The 27448-nt window shown below is 42.2% G+C and overlaps 1 protein-coding gene across 8 annotated transcripts in view; it reads left to right on the top strand.

The window, feature by feature from the left end:
- Window positions 1–49: 49 nt before the first annotated feature.
- The window catches only part of ANKHD1 (ankyrin repeat and KH domain containing 1), a 120999-nt gene continuing 93600 nt past the window's right edge, over window positions 50–27448 (top strand). For all 8 annotated transcript variants that reach the window (XM_068417298.1, XM_068417300.1, XM_068417299.1 and 5 more), the window contains exons 1-2: window positions 50–398; window positions 15269–15422. In XM_068417298.1, coding sequence (XP_068273399.1) covers window positions 123–398; window positions 15269–15422 — 430 coding nt within the window. In that variant the 5' untranslated portion in view covers window positions 50–122. The remainder of the gene's footprint in view (window positions 399–15268; window positions 15423–27448) is intronic.

Here is a 27448-nt window from a genome sequence, read left to right on the forward strand (position 1 = left end):
GGGTGGGCGGCGCGGCGCCCGCGGCCCGGGTAGGGTGTGAGAAGTTAGTGGCGCTGCTGCGGTGCCGTGAGGGGACGGAGACGGCTGGGTTCTGCGAGCGGCGGCGGCCCCGGATCAGCGCGATGCTCACGGACGGCACCGCCGCCCCCGTCGGCGACGAGGAGATCGACTCGGTCGCTCCCCGCGCGCCGCCCGCCGCCGAGCCGCCCGCCGCGGCCGGGCCCTCCCCGCTGGGCTTGCGGGCCGTGCGCCTCTTCGGGGAGGCCGGGCCCGGCGGGCCGGGAGGCCCCGGCGCGCCCGCGGCCGGCGAGGCCGCCCTCGACTTCAAGCTGGCGGCCGCCGTGCTGCGGAGCGGGGGCGGCGGCGGCTCCGGCAGCGACGAGGACGAGGTGTCCGAGGTGAGCGATCCCGCCGGCGGCCCGGCCCTCCCCTCTCCTCCGCCGCTTCCTGACAGGCCCGGCCGGCGGCCGGGGCCGGCGCCCGCCCTCCCGCTCGCCGCGCCGGGCCCGCAGCCACCAGCCGGGCGCTCGGCGCCGCCCCCGGCCGGGCGCGGGGGTCGTGGGCCGCACCACACCCCCCCGTTCCTCCCGCCGGCGGCCCGGGCCTCCCCGCCGCCATGGGCGTGAGCGGCCGCACCGGAGCCGCGGGGGCGGGGTCCCGGCGGCCCCGCACGGGCAGGGCGGCCCAGGGCCTTGTGCTGAGGCCGGGGCGGAGGGAGGGAGGGAGGTCTCGGCACCGCCGCGCTGCCCGGCGGGCCCCGGGGAAGGGGGGCTGGGCGCCCCGCCTGCACCCTCCTGGGGCGGCCGGGCCCTCTGCTCGCCGCTGCCTCTCTGCGTGCGGAGGGTGGGGGAAAGATGTCTCCTGTGCTGCTGCCTCCTGACCTCTGGGAGTGGTTTCCACTTTGAACCAGGTTTGGAGGAGGAGGTGAGATCCTCCACCCAGCGGAGAACAAAGTAAGGCCTCTGGCCCCCGGTATTGCTGCCCTGGGCTCGGGAGGTAGGACGTGGGATTCCCGGACTCTGCTGGATTCCTGCTATATGTACATACACACTTTTACACAATAGGGATATTTCTTACCCAGCAAAATGGAAGAGGGCAATGGAGGTGTCTTCCTTTGATCTTCCAAACCTGTGGAGAGTTTTAAGGGAAGGGTGTGGGGGAGGGACTGCAGCCGTATCCCGGCCCAGATGGAGCGTTGTTGGGCCTGTAAACCTGCATCTAATACTGCTTTATGTAGCCTAGGGAGCGAAGATAAACGAAGGCTTTTATCTGGCGCTACTGCCCACTCATCCTACACCAAAGGGTGAATCTTATTTCCTTAGTCACCTCTTTTAGAAAGAAAACTTGAGATCGCAGCCGCCATCATAGCCCTTTTGTAGTCTTAGTGGAAAGCGGGAGAACGTGGCTGGTACCTGCAAGGCTGTTGCGGTTCCAGGGTTTGGTGCTTCTGCAGGAGGAAGAAGATGGTACCCGATGGTACCGTACCATTTTTTCTTTGGGGGTCAGGAGTGGGTACTTTGGTACATGTACACATCTCTTCTGAAGAAATGGAAGGAGGAGAGCTTGCGTTCATCCTCCCATGTCTCAATTTTTTGCCTTCCACTGATGATCTTTTGTCCAGCCCTCCCGAAACCTGAACTGACAGGTCTTATCTGAATAAGAAAAGTGATTAAACTGATACAGACCCACATTTGCAATTTGTTTGTGACCACCTAACCTAGGTTTAAAATTGTGTTAACAGCAGGACATTTAACTAAACTACAAATCTAACGATCAGGCAGATGAGCGCTTGCGTGTGAATGTTCCTTGCGTGGTTGGTATCCTGAACATGTGATGATATGGGGTTACGTGCTCAAGTACACACCTGTTTTGGGGAGCTGGAAGGCTCGCTGTAGATAGAATAGGACACAAGTAATTTAAGAGTTTCTACTCTCTAGGATGTCTTTTATGTCACATTTCAATGTATCTTTGAAGATACAAAGCGGTAGTGACAGAACCTGGAAAATGATGGGAAATGGGCTGTATCAGCGTGTTTGTGGCCCTTTACAAGGTGAGCAGAGTTCTGCTTCGAAAGCTTATCACTTTTGAACCCGCCCCATTATTTAAAGGATGTGAAGATTGAACAGCTAAGGTGTTTACTAACCACTCTGTTGGTCTTTTGACTAATAGCAAGTATTAAGAAAGACAGCCTGTTATAAATAATGTGTCTGGGAGGTTGGCATTGAGGTCAAAAAAATAAAGGTTCCCAAACAGCTCTTAAATTACTCATTTGAAAAAACTGGGAAAAACTTTATTTAAAATATATAACAAAAAAAAAAGTTGGAATTAAAGCACTTGGAGATTTCCAGAACACATGTAGAGGAGTTGGGCTAATCTCGAAGCTGAAATTGCCTGGGGAGTTCTTCTGTCTTGTGTTTCTGGTTGTGGAGAGTAACCTGGGGAAGGAGCATGGGTGGGAAGGCCATGCCTCACATCTGTGCCGCCTTGCTAGACTGCGGGGTATGGCTGGCAGGACCAAGAGTCAATTTGGTTTTCCATTTTTTTTTCCTTCTGTATGTATGAGAATTAAAGAAACACCTGTTGTCACTCTTATTTTTTGTTGGTGTTTTTTTTTTTAAACAAAGAAAAGGCCATTAAACTCCTGGGATGGAGCATTGTGATTCTTGAACAGCACTGCTTTGAAAACCCAGTGACTGTTTGACTGTGGTCTTGTGCCATGAGTCACTGATTTGGGTGTATGCCTTCAGCTATTACCAGTGAGTGGAATTAGTGAGAACTAGAAGGGAGAATTAAAATAAATAAAGTGAACGTTTGCCATGCTGCCTCGATCTGTACTATTTTCTTTACTTTTGAAGTCATAATAATAATGGTACGATATTCTGTAGGCTCTGCTGTGTGTCTGCAGTGGTATTTTGGTTTTGTATCCTTGTATTAGTCTTAGTTTAATATGCTAAAATAATTGGATTAGTCAAAATAGCAAATTAGGTAGAAAATCATCAAGGAAGAGCAGGACAAAGAGTATAATAAAATATTTATCTAGAGAATGAAAAGAATTTTAGCTTAACTTTTTTTGAAATTATATTGCATTTCTTATATCAGATCTTCAAGTACTTCACAGTGGGAGTATTGTCCCCATTTTACAGGTGAAGACTGTGCTGCACTTATCCTGCCTTGCAGAACTGGAGGAATCAAAGCTTTCTGGTTTCCTAGCTCAGAACCCAGTTATGGTAGTCACCAGGCTGCTGGTTGGGAAAGCAGGGACTGAAGTGGCACCCATATAAATGACTTTTATCAGCTCTGCAAGGTGAAATTTAAGTGCAGCTGTATAGAATATTTTCTAGAATTACCAGTTAAAATTATCACATGCAAATAGAAACAATTGCAAGCTGAAGCACGCCTTTGGGCATGGAAGGAGGAGGCCAGGAGGCTTTGTGCTATTTCTGTGTAGAACAGAGGGGAAGCCATGGTTCTCCTGGGTGTTCGGAGAGACCTTTACTACTGGTTGCAGTCTGAGAGATGAGGTGATACGGACCTTGGTGTAAATAGTTGCTTGGTTGCCTTCTGAGCTTGATCAGGGTTTGGACACAGCCTGCAACTTGTGTAGAGTGAGATTTGGATGTAATTTTAAGTATAATACTACCACTCCTTGCGATTTTTGCTGGCACTTAAAGTAGTGCCAAAGGCATGAGTATTAAACAGCCTCCTCCGTAGTAGTTGTGAAGCCTGTAGGTCAAGGTGAAGGTGTGCTGGCAGGGCGGTGATTAATAGTGCACGTATGTGGAGTCCATACGGTCCTTGGTGGTTGAGGGCTTCTGGCCACAGAGCACGCAGGTTCTCATCAAAAGCCATTGTGGTGGAAGACTGGGCTGTAGGAATAGAGTTGAAGCAAGCGATAAATATGGCAGTGTTAGTGCTCACAGGACTGTGGGGTTTGCTGATCTGGTGTAAATCAAGTCGGAGAAGCCAGCTGTGCTGACAAAAGTACCCGAGAATCCTGGAGCTCGGTTCAGTAAGTGGCTTTTGGCAGTGAGCGTGTAAATGTAGCAGGTCTCTTGTGTTCTGTAATTCAGGGGTTTGGAGGCCTTGGATGGCAACTGGAGCTCACCCACCCCTTGGCTATGGAGTCAGCTCAGCTCTCGGCTTCCCTCTCCGGAGGAGGCTGCCTGCCTCCACCAGCTTGCCTTACTTAAGCCTGTACCTATTGCATAAGCCTCTGGGGATATTTACATAAAGCATAATTAAAAATCAGACATAACCTACCTCCTACAATGAGTAGAATTAATAGTCGAATGGCATGCACTCCACATCAGTACTTGGAGATTTTGGCTGGGGCTTAATCTTTTTTTCTTTTTTTTCCCCCAACAAATCCGAGGTCTCTTAATTTTTAAACTTTGAATTCAGAGTAAATACTTAAGTAGTTTGTTTTAAATTGGCAATGTAGTCTGTTAAAGTCATTGCTATGTTAGTGAACCTTCTTAACATGGCAGTGCTTCCTACAGGGTATACACAATGTATCTTTGACTTCTGAAGTTAACTTAATGCTTATACATTTTAGTTTTCTGTATTATATTTGAAATAATGTAAATAGCAACGTTTTCATGACCATAAGGAATAGAAATTCAAAAGTTGATGCAAGTTCAGGTAGATAATATTAGGCAGAAAAGCCTTTTCTCTAAAAAAAATCTAGATTTCAGTGTAGCACTTGATGTTTTTCTTATTTTGACTAGTTCTTTCAAAGTCAAGGAAGTAAGAGGTGGAACAAAATGGAAAATTTTCTTTGAGAATTATTCACTGATACGAAAACATGGAGGGATAATGGGTTCAGGTTTCCAGATGTATTGAGGTGATGCTTAAGGATGCGGAGAGCTGGTGAGTAGGGTGTTCTTTCATTCCCAGCCTGATTAGACATTTTATTATTGGAAAAATCTTGGTAGGTCTCTTAGTAACTCCTGTGGTAGCCAGAAACAATCTGTCTAGTTATAGTGAATACCTGCTATTCAATAACACTTCAAAATGAACTGATTCCTGAAGTTTCTTGCAGAATTCTGGTTTCCCTTCAGTGCAGCTTGACCCAGTTGAGTTACATGACCTAAAATAAATGTCAGCAACCGTTTTCTAATGATAGGTGTAGAAAGTAAAGATGTGAAATACTACTGTATAATTATATAAATATGCAGTGCAACCCCTTGGTAAGGAGAGATTTACCAAATTTAGCAGAACGTCTATATTTAGTTACAAATTTACACATAGGTTTCACCAGTCAACCAGTTACACTCTGGGAGGGGAAGGGTTCATTTGAGCGTTAACACAAGGCAAGACTACAGCTGGTGAATCACGAGTTCTTGTGTTCTGATTTTAATTGGGGCTACCCAGCTGCTCCCCTGTGGGCTTGATATTGGGATGCTCTCCTCTCTCCTTTCTCCTCTCAGAGGATCCTGAAATCCAGCTGTAAGGACAGCTGGATGATGCTGTTGCGCCATTGTCCCGTGCTTAGAACTCAGACCATCCCTGCGACATTCACTTGAAAGAAGGGTAGGTGTGGAGGGAAGGGGAACAGAAAGGCACTCCTTTTTCTGTGCACACGTGTGGCCTGGCCTTCCACAGTGGGAGCAGCGCCGTGCCTGAATTGGCATGCTTGTTGAAGGGGTTCAAAACTGGGGTTTAGACCCTGCAGGTGAGGAGGCTGCATAGCTTTGATCTTAGTAGGTCATTTTGAGTTCTTGTAACATATATGAAGATTCCTTAGAAGTATTAAGCTGGTGTTGGGGGGTAAAAGTGACTCTGATTTAAAACAGAGGCAAGTCTGACTTATAGAAATAAAGAAGCTTTCTTAGATTTGTTTCCCACTTAAAACTTCATGAAGCAAGAAAAATAACTTCTACATCTTGAGAACTTTTTGCAGAACTCCGTGTTTAAGTTAAGCTCTGAAGCCTCAGTCTTCAGTGGGGTGATTTTGTTTTCCTTCTGTGGTTACTTTCTTTCCTAATAGCAGCCCATGTACCATGCAAATACCATCTAAAGTCCTCATGTAAAGCTTATTTTCCTAATGGGAATGTCCGTGTGGGGAATGGGATACTGTAAGCAAAACTTCAGAAATCAGTGATTTATTCAAGTACTTTTGTAAATTTAGGAAGTTTTTGAAAGGTGCCTGGCCTCGGGTTATCTTGAATAGAAACTTTCTCATTGGTGCCTCATATGACCTTGGTCTTCTATGATAAACTGAAGATTAGTTTAATTTTCAAATTATAGAAATACTGGTGTGTTTTTTTTTTTGTAGCAACCTTGTTACTGCAGTCTGTGTTATAAAACTATGCTGCCTCTGAATAAGAGGACAAAAATGGGTATAGGTGATTTTTTTTTTCCCCTGACAGCTAGCTCTCCTGTTTTGTTGTGAAGGTGCAGAGGTTTTGTTTTGCACGTTTTTGGAGGAATGCTGAGCAAGTGAAATTTATGGAAATGAATCCTATCAGAGGATAAGGTCTTCCTTTTACTCTTGCAGCTCATTACTTAAAGAATATTTTCTTAGGTAACATTGATTATTTGAAAGTTTTATAAAATACTAGAAAATTTTCTCAATTTGTGCATCTTCTGTTCAAATGCATGTAGAAACACTTATGACCATAAAACATAAACAAAAGAATTGGTCCTGTGCTGGATCCTGTTACTTGTTAACTGCTTTTCATGGGATGAGACCACTTACTCATTTTTGCCTTTTGCTTTTAAGAGGGAGTCAGGCAGCTTTTTTTCAAACTTCTTTTCATCTTTAGGTCTTCCAAAGCATCCAGAATCTGAAGGAAAAGTGTCCTACACTGAGAGGAGTTACTATGGTTGAGTTACTATGTTGTGTTTGTCAGAATGCTGGTGGTCAGTGAGGAGAAATGTGTGTGGCTGGCTCTTTTGACCAGGGAAGGTTTTGAAAGTTCCCTAACTGTATCCCTGTCCTGCAGGAAAAATTATTCCCTATTTGTCAAGTGAAAAAATGGATGTTTTACTGGCTGATGAACAGTGGGCCAACTGAACAGCACCTCTCTGGTTGTTCTAACATTTCATGGGTGTTATGTTTTGGCTAGGTCTGTAAGTTGTTCTCATTTGCCTTCCGTAAAACATAGAGATTACTAATTAACTAAGCTTTTCTTCTAGGAAAATCCCTAACCCTGTTGAACTCTTCCCTTTCCAAAATCATGAATAAAACTAATGGTGTCACGTGGCAGGTAGGTAGTAAATCAGTCGTATTTCAAACCGAGGGGAAAGAGGAGATCGGCTTTCAGGGCTGAAGGGTCTACTTCCAAGCCATGTTCCTCGATCACGCTGGCTTCAGAGCATCGCCTGTTTGGAGCATGTGTCCATCCACAGCGTGGCAAGGTAGCCAGAGGAAAAGGGAGTCAAAACTCAATACCTTATATAAGTGTACATCTTTTCATTGGTTTTCTAAAATAGTTACATTTTAAAGCCCTTTTACTGCTACAACATTTCAGTGGATCACAGTTTAGATAGGGATCCCTGCTGTGTTATTCATTAGGATAGTTTCTTTTAAAGGGCTAACTGATGGATCAGTAGTTACATTGTGGTTTCTGCTGGTTTTGCAGTAGTAGAGCAGCACAAACCCATTTATACAGGCCTTGAAAAAACAGCCACTGCTAGCCTCAGCTTTGGGAGTAGCAGAAAGCCCAGTTATGGCTTGCAGTTTGGTATAAGCCTCTAGATAACTTAAAGTTAATTGGTCACTTTAAATGTTGAGACTCCTCTCTGTCTGAAACACACAGGTTGGCCTGGGGACAGATTATTGGATTACTAGGCTGGGCTACGTTCATCGGATCCACTTGTATGATTTTTTTTTTTTTTTTTTAAGCACTGTGTCCCTTTGGATCGACCTGAGATCTTACAAGGTCATTCCCAAGAAGGTGGCTTTAGAATACTTGCCGTCTTGGATGGGTGTGAGCTTTTACATCAGCAAACAAATGCATTTGTTCATCTTCTGTTTTGAAGTTTCCTTCACTTTGTTTTAACGCCTGGGATTTAATACTTGAGCAAGGATCCCACCCTGAAAGCCCTGGCTAAATTGATGCCACAATCCTGTTTTGTATTGTAATAAATCAGAATACTGAGCTAGACCTGCTGTGTCTTGGTTTGAGGTGAGGAAAGAAGGGGGACTCTTTCTGCAGTATTATTAGATAGAAAAAATGGGGCAGGAGGGAATGTTAAAGCACATGGAGAAGAGGGAGCACTGAAAAAATGATTTAGAGTGTACTGAGAATAAGTGAAAATAAGGAGTGCTTAGTATAAGTGATGCTTGTTTTAGGAAGGTTCACTGGTCTCCATTCAACGGTTTTCTTCAGTATGAAGACTGTACGTGTCAAGAACAGGCACTTGATTTACTGGGATTCATGTGAATTTTGAATATACTTCAGTTGTCAGTTCCAGTTCTGTAAACGGCAGCTCCTTGCTGCAAAAGACTCTCTCGTCCATCAGGAAAACTTAGTCATAATTATTTTTGTTTATCAGACATTGAATATGTGATGGCTGCAGGCTGGTTTTTAACAGTGATTTTTTTTTGCAGTAGCGTCTGAAATGAGTAATGCTTTCTCTTCTGCTATACAGAGAAACCTCTTAATGTTGCCAGCCTCTTGTGCCAAGAGGACTCAACCTGTGTGTTCTGTGGCTTAGGTTTTTTTGAGGGTTAACTGGGGGTACAGTTGTATCTTGGGCTTACTGTTGTGGAACAGTGTTTTAATAAAAATGAACTGGAGAGTTCTTGTTTGTGGAAGAACTGTAAATGAGACAGCTCTGTCCAGAGGCCTGTGGTAAGGTGTGGTTTGTAGTATTCAAAACTGCTTAAATTGGCGTAAGGATATCTGGTGTCAGCTGGTTGCTTAAGAGAGAAATTGGCTCAGTGATTAAGTGTGCTTGAACCATTTGACAGACGCTTGCTCATGAGTGCCTGCTTATGCGTTTAGTATTAGCGCAAGAAAATGGAAAACCCAGGATCGACCATCTCTGCCATGGAAGAGCAGTCCCATAAAGCATTGATTCTGATTTATTGTTTTATCTGCGTGTTTCAAATACTAGCCACACTTGTGAGAATTGGCTAGTGACTGGGCCGGAGAGCCTTTGACGGGGCCAGGCTGAGCGGAGAGGAGCTGCCGCACGGATGTCCGGCCTCTCGTTGCTGGTGGTCTCACCCATGGCTCTTCAGTTAGCGCCGAGTTCAGTTTGGGTGGGTGCTAACACAGCAACGACACTACACGGAAATGCTCGGCGTGGTCAGACTTTTGGACCACACTGGGTGCGTGAGAAGCACTTTCCTTGTCTCCAGTGACAAAGCATGAAGCTGTGTCCATCTTTATTTACGTTGTATCTATAGCAGCGTTTGCAAAATGAACCTGGGTTTTGAAATGAACCTACCACAGCCCAGATCTTAGAGCTGCTTGTTGCATTAGCTGATAATTGCTTAATATATATTAGAATAAAGGCTGCCCTGTAGTTAATCCTGCCTCAAGTTAGTCAACTTCCTATTGTAATTGGAGCTAAATAGATTCGCACCCCTCCTCTCCCCCACCCTCCCAATCTAATTTACTGCCTACGAAACTCCCTTAGCAGGCTGCCAAGCGCAGGCAGTGTGCAGGTACTAACAGCTCCGCTTAAATGCGGGGGGCAGGTGGGTTTGTAGCCTCTCAGGGCGCTGAGCTGATCTAAGGGCTTGCTATTCCCAGAAGAAGGGCGGGACTTAACAGACCCTTTTGTAAGTCCATGAAATTCAGTACAGTGGTAGAAAATTGTTTGCCCCCCCTCTGAGGTTTCTCCCTTTTTGTTGTGTTAAATCAACCCATGGAAGTGTCTGGTAGCTGCCTGACTTCTGACAAGTCAGATGAGCAGTGACTGGAAAGGATGCTTCAGGTACTTTATGCTTTCCATGTTGAGGTGGATGTCTCCAAGCACCGTGTAACTCCCCTGGGTTGTTAGGATACTTTGTGCTCACAAGATCCCCAGGGCCAGCACTGGAAGATGATCCCTTGGCTGTTCACAGATCTTAGGGGCTGAAACTTTTTTTTTTAATTGAAGAAGTTACAGTTCAAGCCTAACAGAGTGGGTATGGTCTTATTAATTATGGCTGAATTGTTATTTACATTGATTATATGTTGTTCCTGTGTACTGACTCTGAAGTACTGCTCTGAAATTTCAGTTTCATTTCTTTCTCTAGCTTTGAAGTGCCAAGAAAGGGCAGTGTATGGACATCCCACTGAAAGCTTTTGTGAAAACACCCTCATTTGTGTGTGGTTTTTCCTCTTCCTTTAGGCCATCTCTTGAAACCGAAATAGTAATGCCAGGAAGATACCTTAAGTAGGTGCAAAGATGTTTGACTGACACGGCTGGGTTGTAGGGGGGCCAAGTGTTGAAAAGTACATCTTAGAGTAGACCAAAGCCAGGCCTTTTGCTGGTGTGAAGAGTCTACCCCGGGGGTGTAGTGGGGCACTTGTCACAGGAAGCTCCTCAGAATGCCAGGTCAGAGACAGTGTCCTTCACTTTACTTTCTCCTTGGAATAATTATTTTTAGTAGTTTGGAAGCTGACATTCTTTATATGTGGAATTTAAAGGGGTTTGATGTCAAATTTGAAATCTAAACGTGTTTTCAATTGTAATTTAGTGTTATGGTATCTGATGTCCCATCAGTATTCCCCAAAACTTTTAGAACAGGATTACAAGTAGTAACTGGATATTGGCATTCAGTGTAATAAAGGACATGACAACATAAAAAACTGTTACAGGTTGAGCTTATCAGACAAAACCACAATATCTTCCTAGTGTGATCCTAATACAGCGTTGCACATCTTGTTGATTATGGACTGAAAAGAGTTTAAATATAGATGATCTATTTCAACTTCATAGGTGTGAACTTTCAGCCTGATCTGCAGGCCTGTATTAGCCTTAAGGAAGCCAAGGTCCTCTGCATATATTCAGATGTATTTAGACATGTGTCCAAATGGAATTGTTATAGAAATAATAAGGAAGGGTTATCTAACACAAAAGAGAAAATCAGGTAGTTGTTTATTTGCATAATAAATAGGAGTTTAGGAGCCCCAGTCAAGGGTTGGGACTCTCACTATTTGTAGATGCTCCACAAAGAGAGCAAGGAGTATTGTTACCCCAGAAAGGTGTTCATAGCTCGGAGCATATCTGGAAAATGAAAGTTCAAGGAAATGATTTAATAGCAGCTTTCTCTTTCCTCTCAACACTTTTGTAAAGATAAGTCTTCCCAGAAGTAGTAGTTTGGCACAAATGGAAGGTTTGTGTTGGACTCGATGATCCCAGAGGTCTCTTCCAGCCTGATTGATCCTGTGAAGGAGAAGGTAGAACGAGCTGGCTGTGCTGCTGCCCTTGCCTGCAGGAGGAGGAGGAGGAGGAGGAGAGAATGGTGCTAGTACAGCTACAACAGGAAGCTTTTCCATCGCCTGTAGCCTGTGTCAATGACACGCTATTTGTGAGCAAGTCTGGGCTGTTCTGGGAAAAGTACCTTTTTTGCAGTTAGTACAACACAGGAAAGATCAGTTTAGACTTAATATTAGAAATGTGTTTCTAACCATGTATGTCACTGCCCATCTTTCAAGAATTGCTAGTGTTAGGTGTGATGTTAGTGCTTGCAAAGTTGCCTTTACGTACCCCTGACCTGAGGTAAACTCGATCACGGTATTAACGTATAAATACTGACGTTGTTGAGTCCAAATAGCTGTGAACGGAGCTGCTGTGGAGGGAGGAACCAGTGGTGTAACTGGATCTGCAGAGCTCTGAGGCTGCTGCAGTCCTTGGCAGAACTTCAGGAGAGGTCCCTCATTCCTGGGGATGAGCGTGAAACATGACGAGGTAGTGAAGGACGCTGATGGTCAGCGCCCCATCCGCAGGTCCCCCGCAGCTAGCAGCTTTTTGGGGTTTTGATTGGAAATTATTCCTAGTTGCAATTGTTTTGGCAGTGAGAATGTCTTGAATCCGTGTGTTCCTAATGAGCCTTACCAAGTAAGATGCTTATTGACTGCCCAAAGCAGCTCGCAAAATAATCCAAAAATAGCACAGTGACTGGTTACTCTATCACTTTGCTGCAGATCTGATTAGGATAGAGCAGAGTGCCTAAATTTTGCCACATGAGCAGTGTATTAAGTCTTCCAGGAATGCTAGCATGAAATATGTTTGGTTTTTAAAAATTTTTTTTAATGAAGTTTATTTTTTGTTTAAAAAGTAAAAATTGTTTGATATATTTGGCATAGTTTGATTTGTTAAAATTTTTTTAAATTATTATGTGATCATTGCAGGTCATTTCCATTCACAAGAGACATCTGGTTGATTAGGTAATTTCTTACTCTGCTATTATTGATAAGGTATCCCATGTTCATCCTCCCAAGCCTTAGTGTGTGAGAAGCTGTGTTGATTTACAGAAACGTCAGATGTTCTGACTTGAAAATGCATTGAAACTTGTTCTGGGAGGCTGGCGCTGGTACAGCTATTTTAACATTTTGCATATGGATTTTTGGTATTTTCACACTCAAGTTATATTTATATTGTGGGTATGTTATTAAGCTCTTACTAAAAATCAAAACAAAACCTAAAAATTGATGCTCAACGTGCAAAAATAATGAAAGCAGCTGTCTTTTCTTGCTGTGATGTAAAACTAAGATGAAAATAGTGTGTATGAAGCAAGATTTTTGTGTGAGGCTGAATGTGCGAGGTCTCTGGAAGTACAGTTGCAAACCTAAAGAGCTGAAAGGCAGGAAGAGTTGAAGAGAGTGGTGGAAAGAACAGACTGCACCAGTAGTGTGCAGCTTGTACCCTAAGCAAAAGCTGTATCTGTAATTCACTTTAATAAGTAGTGTTTGCATAATCAATGTTAAAAAGACTGACTTCAGAGGTTCCTGTAAGCAAAATGCCCTTCCTGTCGGGGGAGGGGGGGATCTTTGCAAGTTGATGGAGTGTTTGTGAATGGTGAATTAACACTGATTTAAGTTCAAGGGTGTATTGTTGCAGGTAATGTCCTGTGAATATATACAAGTGAGCTCGAGGTGGCAACAGTCAGGGAGAAAATGGTCCGTATCTTTAAGTATCGAAAAATGAAGTCTTAAGACTTGCAGCTGGACAGCTTGTGAGGCTGATGCAAGGCTGCTGTGCTTCCCTTAGCCTGGCTCTTGGCAGGCTGCTCCCGAGGCTGACAGCTAAGGCTTGCCAGCAGGCCCTGCGAACCGCTCTGCTCTGTTTGTTGTTCCTAAGTGCAACTGCTCCCGCAGCAGGTAGCGTTTTTACCCCTTTCGGTATGTCTTCAAAAGGGAGGACTGCTGTTAAATTTAGTGGTGTAATTGAAAAAGAAACAAAAAGTCCATTAGCATGTAACAAAATTTCTTGTATGTAGTTCTCAACTATATATAACGAATAGACAGGGGGATTTTCTGCCGGTCACCGGGTCACACAAACATTGTTGCAATAGGAATAATATTTCTAGCATACTGGTGAGGTGAAGTGCCTTGTGTAGTCTTGGGGAAGAAAATGAAAATCCCTGAAGATAAGGGTGAATTTTTCCAGAAGGCAGTTTTGCATCAGAGCTCATGGCAGCAGGGAGTCCTTAAGCTGGCTAGATGGACGTAACCTGGGATTTGAGTCTGCAGAGGGTGATCTCACTGTAGGGATACATTTTGCTGTCAGTTGTAAATAGCTCTTCTTTGGAAAAATGTTTACCATTGGCTTAGGTCACTAATTTTCTGCTTGTTTAATGTTCAACTCTTTCTAACAGTGGCAGTTCTCTTATTTTAGGACCGTTATCTGGACTAATCTAGAAATCTTGCTTCTTCGAGCCCTAAATCATAGCCTGCTGTCTCAGCTTTGCCATTTGTGCCGTGGCACAACACCTGTAAGCTAGCCCATGTCATGCATATCCACTGAGATGTGGAACTCGTGTTCTGTGTTCCTAAAAGCCACTTTCTCCCTGATGCCCATTGTATTTATACGTTAGCACTGCATTTCACTGGGCACCTACATAATGTTACAGAGCATTTACATATCAAAAAGGGGAAGAAATTAACACAAATTGCCCTTGAATAGCAATGCTTTACATAGCTCTCTAGACTCCTGTTAACATTTTTCACACAATGGGGCACTTAATGAATTTGTAGATGGCCTGATTTGATCTTTTTTTTGAAGTATAAACTGTCCCTTTCTTAAGGTGTTGTGGAGTGTTGTGCGATAGGGCTGAAGTGATGACAGTTTACTGCTGGCCCGAGAAGGATAGAGCAAAGCATTAGGGGAAAGCAGAGAAAGGAAGGTGAGAGCGGGGCATGAAGTGGGAAAGGGCAGCAATGGTTGTGTAACGAGCATGTCTCATTTCTGCGGCATATTGAAGGCACCGACAGTGTTGAACAGATAACATCTAATTATGAAATAGTGTTTTCATCTTAAAATATTACTGAAAGTAGTTGAAATTATGTCTGAACTTGGGACAAACTGAAATGTGGTTCTGCTCTCATTAGAGTATGAGTCAGGTATCCTCCTTGTTTACTCTGTCAAGCTGTCATGAAACTACAGAGTGTTACATTGAGTAATTCCGTGAGCTTGTATTTGGAGATCACGTGGGTCACTGGTGGGACAGCATTGTCGCTGCTTGGCTGGAATACCTGCTTGCTTAATTGTTGTATGTATCTGTTCTTGTCTAGAAAACATTAATGACTGGGGTAATACTAAGTGCCAGCTTGGAAACAGATGTTTTGGTTTTGAATTTTAGTCAACTATGGTGCTTCTGTTCAAAACAAACAAAGTTCTTGTGCTACATTAATTGAAATTACTTTTAAAATAGAACTGAAAGGCATCTCGGGAAACTGTTCAGTCCCTCCCTGGCTCTCAGATAGGTTCAGCTATACCAAAGTCATTACTGACAGCTTTTTTTTTAATTACAAGGTAGACAGACTTCTGGTGACAAAGATGCTGCAGCCTCTTGTGGCAGTCTGTTTTGGTGGTTAACATTTTTTCAATATTTAATCTGACTTGCCCTTGCTATACTTTAAGAACTTGTTAATTGTAATTTTTACAATGAACTGTTTATCATGTGGAGTTTTTCCTTTTGTGATTTCAACTACCTTTTCAATGAGCGGACCAGATGATTTTTACAGTTGTGTCCTATAATCTGTACAGCTGAAACATGATTATGATAGTACACTTAAATTATTTTGTGTATTTTCTAATATTTTAGATTTAATATAAAACTTCCAAAATGGTAAAATTATTTTTCTAACTTGGCAAACAGGTTGAATCATTTATTTTGGACCAAGAAGATCTTGATAACCCAGTACTTAAAACCACGTCGGAGTTATTCTTATCGAGTGCTGCAGAAGGTGCGGACTTGAGAACAGTGGATCCAGAAACACAAGCGAGACTAGAAGCCTTACTGGAGGCAGCAGGTACTTTCTTTTATAGTTTCTTTCTAAACCTAACTTGCACACAGATCTGGTAACCTGTAAATTTTGACCCTAGGGAAATATTCACAAGTCTGGAAATTTACCATGATGATGAGGAGCAAAACACAGAAAACAAGCTCATAATTCTTACAGGTGTTGAGGGTTGCTTGGTCTACTGTTTTGTACATAGGAAGTTAGAAAAGTTAATTTGAATTAAATGGTATTTCATGGACCAGATGAGATTACATGTGTTACCAGAGGGAGGATTAAAGGGGAGAGAATGGAAGGAAGTAGACTTGCTAAAATGGCTTTTTTTTCTGCTGCTTTGGTCAATATATAATTATTAATTCGTTACTTCAGAAATTTGCAGGTGAAATACTTGTTTCTCTGTTTTGACTTTCATAAAAATATCTTTCCATTCTGTAGTTCTGAGATATGACTGTTGGAAAATCCATATTTAGTGTTCATGTTTTGGAACCGGACTAGATGAACATAGTGCCACTGCATTTGTTACTTTTATAGTCAAAGCTTGACTAATTGAAGTCTTTTTAAGGTTTGTGACTTGGGTGTTTGCAATGGATTTGAAAATTATTTGTCAGTTTCAAAATTCCAAGGCCAAAAGGATGTAAAAACCCCGCTTTGAAACCAATCTGGTTTGACCATTGCGGGTGCATACTCAGACTAGTATTAGTGTGCTGGAATTGGAGTTTTCAGACTTCAGCTTTGAACACACTTAAGAGCTGGATAAAACAGCATTTATTTACAGGTGTTTAGATGCAAAGCGATGTACGGTCTTAAAGGAGGACTTCATTCTGAGGAAGCAAAAGGTGCAAGGGACTCGAGCTTTGGGCTCTCTTTGCATTTTGAATTTGAAAAAAAACCCAACTTACAACACTGCATAGCTTTTGTCAGCAGAAAGCTGCAGCAGCCTAGTTAAAGGTGGTCCCCTAGAATTATTCTAACCTGATGTAACCCTTGGGGACCAAACTTTGCTTTGCAGGGAAGGTAGACTATTTCTGGGATACTCTGAACACTAAGAGAATTTGAATAATCTGATCCCTTTTTAAGCACTTTTAAATCAGTTTCTCTCATGTACCTGATGACTGGTGTCTCCTAAAACCATTGCCAGCTTTATAAATTGTCAGTGGCGATGTCTGATTGCTAGTGTTATGAGGGCAGTCAGTCTCTGAGGTCTGTGCTTACATCTAGGGTTGCAGTATTCAAAATGATTTCATGGTATTTAATAAATCTAGGACGTACCATTGTTTCTTGTAATGCCTGTGAGAACGCTTTCTTTAGATTTCTAAGCAGTAGTTGGCCGCTTGTCCCCAGGATTAGATGATTTGTTTTTAATCGGAGGTTTCTATGCTTTGATTCCCTGAGTGCTTGGAGTAGGGATGTAGAAACTGGGCAGAACAGAAGGAATCTGGAAAGAAAAGCAAATCAAAAAACGAGTGCTTTTGTTTGAGGGCTCCATCTCCCTCTCTAAGAAGACTGGACAAAATTAATGCCACTTGATGAATGTGTGAGATCAAAAGACTGCAAACAGTCTTGAGAAAGTCCTCTGGTTAAGCAGTACTTGTCTTTCCCACTGCAAATTTGAACTCTAAAAATATCATTAGGCTAACCTAAAGGAGACACTGAGAATCTGGTAGTTTATTAATAAAAGCCATAATTTGCAAGGGATTGAAAAAGAAGCTAGTGTTTCTGGGAGATGTTCTAATATCTTCTCTGGGTTTTTCTGGCTGGTTTGGCTTGAAAATACCCTTTCTAACCTCAAGTGAGCTTCTAGGTTTCCATCATGGCAACAAAGTGGCCCAGTGTTGGGACTTTGCAGTTTGGCAAAAGCAAGTGACTTCCTCTGTTATTTCAGTCACATTTTAGTCCCCAGCATTAAGGATAGCTTGCAAAAGTGGACAGCAGAACTAGTGCTTGAACAAGTAGTTTAGCTACTTAGGCCTTATCTGATACGGTTTCCAGGGTAGCTTGGCCTTTGTTGTGATGATCCCCTCTCCTGTGGGAGGCTTGATCCTAACTACAACAAGAGGAATATTGGTCTTGCAGTTAGTGTCTCACATTTCTTAGGATTTCTCACATGCAGGGTTCGTGGCTGTGTCATTAGGATCTTAATGAGTATGACTTGCAAAACTAGTTTTGCTCATTCTTCATGAATCCTTTAATGCTCAGATCTCACATGGACACGCTGTTTATTAGTTCTGGAAGGTAGGTTCTAGTAACTGCAGCCAGATGGGATGTTCTTCTTCAAATTACTTATGCAGAAGTGGTTTTCAACCATTGCACTCTTAGGATTTGTGGGAGTTTTGTTTTGTTTTTAAGTATCTGTCTTGATTTGAGAGCCAGTTAGGCCTGCATATGCAAGTGTAGAGGCCAGAGGTTAGCTGAACTTCTTAAGAATGTTTCTGTACATTATATTTACCCATCATAGAGTGCTGGATATTTTTTTGCAGTTCAACTTGTTTATTCTGTTTCCAAGAGGACTTAAAATATTTTGTGGTTTTGGATGCTGAGGGCGACAGCCTTAAGTAGAATTTCTAGCAAGAGGGTTGTGCCTCGTCCCCCCTTAACACAGCAGCAAGTACATACGTACGTACATATACGTGTGCACACAAACAGCTGTTGGATTCCTTATGTTCACTAGGTGCTCTGATCAGCTTTAGTTTGGACAACTGTACTTCCTTCTGTGATCTGTTTAAGCAAAGCACAGGCACTTTGTTAATGAACAGCTATCTTTAAAGGACTGTCAGCGATTGGATTATTTCACACAAAAACTAGTTTTATGTTCTGAAAACCAAGAGACTTCACTGTTCTGTGAATGTCGTCAATATGAGTTGGTTTTGTCTTCAGAAATTGAAGATAAATTAAAACAATTGAATCCTCTTCTTTGGGAAACCAAGTCTTTTGTATACCTTCCTTCAGTTTGACTCCTAGGAGTGAAGAAGAGTAAAATAACCCATGGAAAGGGAACCATACTGTTTGGAGATGTTTCTGCTTTTCAGACTCTAATAAGCAGATTCTTAGTATTCTGACAGTGGATTCATGTTCTGCACTAGAAACTCTCAGCTCCACTGTTAATTAGGGTACTGCTGATTTCTTAAAATAATATTCCAGCTCTGAAGAATCATGGATCTTTTGTGGACCTTCAATAAGGTTGCCTATTGAATTTCCTTTTTAGGGACAGTAGGTGACTGCTGGAGGATGAGAGCTCTTCCTGCTGTGAATGAATGGTTGTAGCGTTCAGAGCTCTTGCTCTTCTTGGAATGTTCCTCCGTGGGTCCCTCAACACATATTCTTGAAAGGACAAACTCACCTTCAAAGAGTTGGGGAAAGTTTGACAGGTTAAAGCTATTTCGTTTTCTGTTCCTGCCTTTTATAGGCATCAGGAAGGGAAAAAGACTTGCTTCTGTAGTGCAGTCCCCTTTCTGGAGTACAGGTTGTTTCTTAAAGAGGATAGAGAAAGGTGTTGGTTGAAGCATGTGGTCAAATAAAAATCCTGGATGCCCGTGTGGTGTATTCCACACCCAAAACATGAAATTCCACAGAAAAGTTGTAAAATTTCAAAATGTTAATCCCCGCACTTAAAACATCCTGCTCGTACTGTTTCAGCATGGTTTTGCTGAGTTTTCTGAGGAGTGACATAGAGTGTTCTGACCTGATTTTTAACTTGAGGAGATAGCTTGGATGCCCGTATCCTCACCAGCAGATCTTTTGAGCATGTTCCTTCTCAATCTGAATGTTGAAGACTTTGACAATGAAGCATCAAAAAATAGATGCAGAAGAAATTGGTAAAACTCTGTCTAGCATTGGAGCTCTTGGTGTTCCTGTTGAGTATATACACAAGGAGGAGTATTGTTAGCAGAGAGTTCTTCAGAAGTCCTACTATTGTTTGTAAAGAGGCTTGTAAGGAAAATCAGGGTGTTTTGGAGAGTAGCTGTGTTCAGCCAAGGGTTCGCTTAGTGAAACAGATGTGAGTAGCCCATCCTTATGTTCAAACAGGGAGCAGAGTTACATTCATCCTTCTTTTCTGTTGAAATACAGGATTAAAGGTGACTAGAGACCCTCATGTAGATGGTTTGGTGTATTTGAGACTTTGGGGGATTAAATTCAGTATAAATGGTGAAAGAGAAATCTAGTTTTAATAAGGAGTTTTGTTTAATACCTGGTGAATTTCCGTAGCTGATTCAGGCATGAGGGCCTGATAGTGCTCTTTGGAAAGCTGATGGGGTGAGGTGAGGCGGGGGTGAGAACCGGTTGTGTATTCTGGAACTGAGGAAGGCAAAAAGTGGAAGTAATCACCTACTTAGTGGAAATACAGAACACAGGTCAAAATATGAATGGGCCCAGATAAAATCTGCCTGCTTTAGGATAAACTGAAAGGGTAGAGTGAGATTCAGCAATTGTAAAATTGAATGCTTTCCAGTGTGTGTGTGTCTCTCTATTTACTCCCTTGCCAAGCTGTCGACCAAACCTGCTTGCTTTTTTTTTTGTGATGTCACCAAACCCATTCATTATTTACTAACAGCAAGGGGTTTTTTTTTGTTGTTGTTAAAATAAATCAAATTATATTTGTTTTCCCCAACATTACTGGGCTTAAATGTGGCAAGATAGACCTGTGATCCAGCACTACTGGGGAGTGAGCTGTGGTCTAAAAGAGCAGATCAAAAGATGCACAGCTCGCTTTCATCCTGCGTTGGAGAGACCCCTTGGAAAGTGCCAGAGACTGGGCTAGATAAAATCTTCGATCGTGTTGTTTATGATCAATAAGATTCATGTGTGGACCTGGTGTTTCTTTTCTTAGGGCTGATGAGCAACTTACTTTAAGATTTAAATGGAGGTGGGCATCTAACCCATTAGAAGCTTAACCTCTGAAGGGTTATCCAAGCTTCACCTCAAACTGTAGGAGTTGAGGGCTGCAGAAAACGGATGGCTCATGTTTGTCAATGGCTGCACTTCTGTGCTCGTGGCATGTAACGAATACATTTCTAAATCTGTATTGGTGTTCTTGAATAAAAAAGAAAAACAGGTTCTTTGTTGGGGGGAGTCTGAGAGAGGATTGCTGGAATTTGAGCAAAGATGGAACTTTGTTATAAAAATGTAGCTGTATCAAATTTGAAGTGTGTTTAGCTACCTTCAACATGGCAGAAGTCTTACCTTAGTCCAACTATTTTGACTGATTTTTTTTTTTAAACCAAGAAAGGCTTTTCACCCTAATTTGATCTGACCTGAAATATTTGGTATTATATGAATGCAGTATATGGACCAAATAAGAGAAACAGTTTTCATTAAGAAAGTTAATAGGCTTCATTCTAGGCATTTCTTTAGACATCAGAGCTGTACTACTGCTAAAGTCACCACTGTCTTGTTAACTGGAAAACTTTTGCCTTTTGAGATACTGGCACATTAGTGACTTGCTCATTTTCTTTCTTCACCATCTAAAGATTCAGAGTGGGAAGGAATATATGGTATGTGAAACGTACAGATGTGTTGTGCTTTTGTGTAAGTTGGATAAACTGTCTGAATTTTCTGCATGTAATTGAATTATTAATATTATATTTCTCTGAGGTTTTGCATGATTTAAATATTTTTTCTAATCTAGTAGGCTTTTAGATTAGACATTCTGGTCTAATACTGCTCTTAGTCAATTTAACTTCCATACTTTGAAAGTGCATTAAATGTACCAGCTTCATATTTTTTGACTTTTTCCGTTGTATTTTGCTGTGAAGAACAGTTTCATTGTCATAACACTTAAATTGATGCTTTTGGGTATCAAGAGCTAAGTTATCTTACCAGAGCTGAACACTATCCTTCTGGAATTCTTTGGCAAAGATTATTCTGAGATTTTAACTTTTCATCAGCGAGGATGGGGAGTGGGAAGAGCTGAGGCAAAAACTTTTTTCCATTAATTCAGTATTGTTTTCAGGGCTTCTTGTTATATTAGTGCTTGGAGTAGCCTCAGCCAAAGAAGGAAAGTAGGGAGGGTTTGGGGCAGGAGGAAAGCAGCAGCGCTTTATTGACAGTCCTACGTAATGCCTGGATTGAGATGGAGCCCGTACCAAGAGGAGATCCTACTCTTTTTTTGCATGTATGCTTCCTTCATCCATCAAAATGAAAATAGTCGCGTTCAGGCTTTGCAGTGGGATGCAGAAGCTTACACTGGGCTTTGTGCTGCTGCTGCCAGTCAGCTTAGAGCTGGCTGTGTAGCGCTGCGGTCTGTGCTGGGGAGCTGGTACCCCTCACAGGGTACAAGGGCTCTGTTGTACAGCTAGTAAGACTCTTGTTTGTTGACAGTACGTTGAAGCAAGCTTTTGTTTTGGTTGTCTTGAGATTTGTGCTAGAGTAGGTAAATGCAGATCTTCTGTAGCAGTATTGCAGGTAAGCTAGTTATGAGGCTATGTGATATTAATGAGGTACAGAACAAAATAGAACACTAGCTCAAATCACAGGTTGCTTAAAGCTAATATCTGGTAAATATTGCTGTTGACCCAAATGTTTTACCACAGAGTGTATCTTATTAGAGTGAGGCGTAGTATTTTTTCTGTGGCGTTCTGCTTCATTCATATGCGTGCTTTCTCCCTCTAAACAGATGGCTCCTGGTGTGATTCTTTGTGGTGCCTGTGTAAGAGGGGAGCGTAGATGTTAACCCTGTGAAATGAAGCAGCTAGTAGGCTTGCAAGTTGGAGTTCATCAAAATGTAACTCTTCTCCCTGAGTGCATCAGGAGAGTGAGGAAGGAGTGAGGAGGTAGAAAAGCCCGTGTCTCTTGCTCGTATCTCCTGCAAGAAGACTATTAATAGCTTATTAAAAACCCTCAATTACGCAGACTTGGGTTTTAAGTTTGCGTTTTTGATTGCTTTCTGCATTTGTCAGTCGTGTAGTTTCCTTAGCACGTGATGATAAAACCAGAGTTTAGAAGTGTTTGGAACAGAGTTTGAGTATTTAGTGAATGCTTCATAGTGTGACAAAGATTGGATCTGAATCTTCCCACTCAGATTTCTTTTTTTTTTTTTTTTTTGATGTTCTGTAGGTTAATGACAAAGCGTGGTGGCAGTAACTGGTGCCAGCCACTTAGCTCCGTACCAGACAGACTGGTAAGTCAGGTTGGTATCCTGAATGTGTAGCCACCCCTTCCGGGGCTGGTTGGAAGCATAGTGTGAGATGCCAGGTAATTACATTGGAAGCGGGGCTGCTTGCTGCCTGTTTATGTAAGAGCTGCTTAAACAGTCTAGTCCATGGCCTGTGACGAGTGTCTCAGAACACGAGAGAATTACTTGAGCTCTTGTTGGCGGACCTATAATACATTGTTCTCCTACCAGTTTTATACTGGTACTAAATATTTGGGTTTTTTGAAGTGTCAGAAGCCACATAGTATACTGAGTCATTCCTACTTTACAGTGTATGGTGTAACAGGTGAATGTTGCTTTTTCCAGTTGGTAACTCGCCTTTGACAAAATATTACTATTGTATATTTAGGAAGTAATTACAATAAACGAGTTTCTAGGAAAAGAAATGATAATATAGTATGTGCATAGTGTGAATGACCAAATTCTGCTTATCTCTAGAAAGTCAAGCTAATTTTCACCAGATTAATGAAAAATAAAATTGTGTAAAATATACCGCTACTCGTTTTTGATTCTACTTACGGAAGCAAGTGGCTTTTCTTGCAGTGGAGCATGAGCACCTTCATTGCCTGTTATAAATGATTTTCTGCCTTTTAAAAGACCTTATTTTGAAAGCTAAGAACTGAAATCTCTTGGTGTAAAACAAGCTGTAGTACATTAAGCATCTTGCACAAAAATGGAGTTTATATACTTTGTGAATATGAAGTATTTTGATACTTGAGGATTCAACACATACTAGGAAACTTAAAAAAATGAATTATTGCATTGCACGAATTCATCCTTGTTGTATCCATCAAGAAAATACTTGGTGTGGGAACAAAAGGCACAGTGCAGTTCTGCAACGACATTTTTCCCTGTGTAGCAAAGCCGTATCTCTAGAACAGCAATTACTAACTTGTCATTTAGCCATCACCTTTTCCTCACATTCTGTACGGCTGCTTAAAACTTTTTGAAAAATAGGACTGGAAGAAATCTCAGTCGATCTAGTTTGATCTTCCTTTTCTTCCTTCTACCCAGGCAAATTCAGCTGTGCTTGTGCCATTCCTGACGAGTGGCTTTAAGAACTGGTTAGACAAACTCTCTCCAGTGATGGGAGCTCCAAAGCCTGCCAAGCCAACTGCAGTCCACACAATGAGAAAGTCTTTCTGACTGTCAGTCCTCAGTGTCACATGCTGAAATACGTAACTTGGGGGCGAAGGGGGCACTGAGCTGCTTTGGAAGAGCTTCACGAGGGAAGGAAGAAAGTTGTCATAGTAAAGCAATTGGTGTTTTTCTAGTGGAGTTGCTTTGGCTGCTTCTTTTATGCATCATATCCCAGTTCAGTGTTCATTTTTCAATGCAGCCATCCTTAGAACGGACTTGCAGACTCTTATCTTCCTCAGTTCTGTTTTTTGTTTTGGCCTAAATAACATCAAATCCTTCTCTGCCTTCACTCGTGTTATTTAGACTTTCATCTGCTCTTGTTCTTCTTTGGAGTCTCTGTGCGTTATCTCTGCTCTTCATAGCTTGTTGCCCCAAATTAATCATATTACTCAAGTTGAGCTCTGTTGATGCATGGAGAGTAGGAGTGTTATTTCATCTGTCCTGCAAGCTGTGCTTTTGTTTATACATGTCAGTTTGTTGTCTGCCATTTACAGGAGAAATGTTGGTTTGCAAGCTGAATCTGACTTTAAATCTACCAGTACTTTTCTGAAGAACAGTTACCTGAACAAATTATTCATCTGTGTGTGCAGCTGATTATTCCTCTGTGTGTGTGTGTGTGTATATATATATATATATATGTTGACACTCTTGTTTGGATATGTCCTTCAAAAAACCTTCTTGAATCTGAATCGTTAGAAAGGCTAAAATTCTATCTTTGCTTTCAAAGAATTACATGGCTTTTGAGTAACAGAGGGAAGGTCACGGTGAGCAAGAATATTCTTAACTAACCTGGCCTGACTTCCAGTTGGCTTTGCCTTGTGTTGCCAAAACCAAGCAACCAGCATGTTTTGGAAGTCTCTACAGGGAAATGAGCATGTAGGAAGATTTAATAATGGAGAGGAGAAACTTGGAATGTGGCTGTGCTTTTGGCTATTAGCCTTCTCTTATAGTGAGCACACCTGATCTTCCTAAACTCTAGGGACAGAAGAAGACGTAGAACAACTTTATTTTAGTCTTTACACAATAAGAGCAAAGACCTGGAGAGAAATAATGGAAGAAATTTGCTTTAATAAAATCTTAATTGGCCAGACTTTTCCATACTCACTATTTGAAGCAACTCCATCCAGAAGCTGTCCATGGGATTAAAGCTTGTTACAGTTTCTCTCTGCATTGTGCTCCAAAGAAGCTCAGTAAAACTTGTGCTCTGTGGTGCCACGTGTTGGATTCTGTGACCTCTGATGGACAAAAACTCTGTCTGAAGAAGCAGAGCTTCAGAGACTTGCACCTGTGTCGTCTTCCCTTTTCGTTTTTGAACTATAGGAGGATGCTGCAAAGAATCACAGACTGGTTTGGGTTGGAAGGGACCTTAAAGACCATTTAGTTCCAACCCCCCTGCCATGGGCAGGGACACCTTCCACCAGACCAGGTTGCTCCAAGCCCCATCCAACCTGGCCTTGAACACTGCCAGGGAGGGGGCAGCCACAGCTTCTCTGGGCAACCTGTGCCAGTGTCTCACCATCTCACAGCAAAGAATTTCTTCCTAATATCTCATCTCAATCTCCCCTCTTTCAGTTTAAAACCGTTCCCCCTCATCCTATCAGTACATGCCGTTGCAAGAATAAAAAGATGTGATGGTCTGAGTCCTCTGGACTGCTCTTCTAGAGGAGTGTGTTCTTCTAATGCATTTACAGTAGATGGGTGTGTTCTTTCTTCAAGTTGGGTCATGGTAAATTAAATTCCTTATTTTCAGACTGCAGCATCCTGATTTTTGGTTGTTTTGTACTCTAACCTACTGTGGCATTCCTAGAGATCTTATTTTCAAGACGTTTTGTTATGCAGCGTGTATGTAATGACAGTACAGTGAAACACTGTAGATCTTCTTAGGTAAAGGAGAGGTTTTATGAACAGTTTCTTGAATGTTCAGTTGAAACATGAATTTATACACTAGTCTGCTATATATCACTAGGGTGGTGATCTTTTTTTTTTTTACAGAAGTGGCACACTTGGTCAGCCTCTGAAAATACTGGAGTATTTTGGCTTGCTTTGCCATACATAGTTGGCATAAACTGGGGACTAGAAGTTAAGTTGATGATCTTACTGGCCCGCAAAGTTCTTTGCTTGAAAATGTAGAAGTGTGTTCAGATTTTTTTCCCCAGGTAGTCACTGAGTACTGCACTGAGCCAGAGCCATTCTCTGGTTCAGGAAAACAATTACAGCCCATTTGGACTCAGTTTCTCACTGAATGCTAGAAATTTGGAGAAAGGAGTTCAGGTGGGATGTTTGCCTATAAATAGCATCCAAAGGTTATCTGAGTTCTCTTTTTCCTGCATCTCTGTTGTGCCTGGGGGTCATACCCTGGTGTTAGTCTCCATGGGGTGTGATACTTTTCCTCCCTAAGCCTTAGGTGACTCAAAAAGCAGAAAGTAATTCCACTCTTTTCTCCTTCTCCCACCAAATAGGTGAGAGTGTCTCTAAAGTAACTTGTTTTCAAAGGTCAGAAGCCTTAAAGTAAATGAGACTTAAAACATTTGGCTTAGCATGCTAGCAGTCAAGAGTAGGAGTTTGGTGCAGCTTTCTTCAGCATGAAAACTTTTTTCTTCTCTTGATGTTTCTGAGGGGTTTTTCTTTGCTCCTTGCCTTCCCACAGTGGACGGTACCATTGCCATGTTCCTGCTTTCCGTGTTTCAGTAGCAGTCTCAGCTCTTTGAGGTGTATCTTTCAGATTTTGGGGGGCAAGCAGTTGTCAGACTGGAAATGAGGAAATATTAGTTTTTCTCTCTGATAAGACGGGAAAGGAAGAACGAGGAATTAAAGAATAATTGCCTATTTTTAGCCTCGGTATTTTTCTGTAAAATAATGAAATAAACCTTGTGAATTTTTCCTTTTTTTGATGGCACGAAGTAAAGAATTTATTTTGCAGCTTTCCTGACAGAGGTCGTGATTTCTGCTTCTGGTTCATGTACAAAGTTGCTGCCTTTATAGTTGTGTGGGTAAATATTGTAAGCAGTAGAATCTCAAATAAAATAAATTCCCCAAGAGTGATTGGGGTTTTAATACTACTGTGTGTAAGCAGCCAGAAGCAATATGATTCTTTTTTTCTCAGTCTCTAGCCTGGATTCTGCCTTGAAATACAGGAGTGTCAGAGCTGATGTCCAGAGCTCTGAGGGCACTCGGTGGGTGATACCCATTTGGGCATGTCGGTTTAGCACCGTGTGCTGCCGTCAGGACCCAGCTGATGTGCTGGTATGTGTGGGTGCCCTCACGCTTCATTTGGCCGGGTGTGAGCAGGTGACTGCCTGTCTCTAGGAGAGATGTGCTGAGTCGGTCGTTTGAGTGTGTGGCCATTTAAAAGCGAAACAAAGGCAGACAAACAATTCAGCCTGTGGCTGAAGTTTTCCCTTAGCTAATCATAGTAACGCTGGTGAACGTGATACAACTAAAAGAGCATTTGTTTTAAGTGCATAAATGTACTTGAATACTCGCTGGCCCTGGAAAAGGTGTTGCAGGATTGTTGCAGGAGGAGGTAGTGAGGGAGGGAGGAGAAGTCTGGTGATGAAAAAGGCATCAGGCACCCAGTTTATTTGCTGTGATTTTGCTGCCACGGCAAATCTTTCTGGGTGTGTATTGCTGGCTTTTAGCTATGTTAAGGGTGAAAAAAAAAAAACAAACAAAAAAAATCCCTGATTTGGTCATTCAAAAAAAATTCAGAAATGAAGTGCTAAGCTCCTACTTAACTGTAACATACAGTACC

The sequence above is a fragment of the Nyctibius grandis genome, chromosome 22 (genome assembly GCF_013368605.1).
Source record: "Nyctibius grandis isolate bNycGra1 chromosome 22, bNycGra1.pri, whole genome shotgun sequence".
NCBI classification, from domain to species: domain Eukaryota; kingdom Metazoa; phylum Chordata; class Aves; order Nyctibiiformes; family Nyctibiidae; genus Nyctibius; species Nyctibius grandis.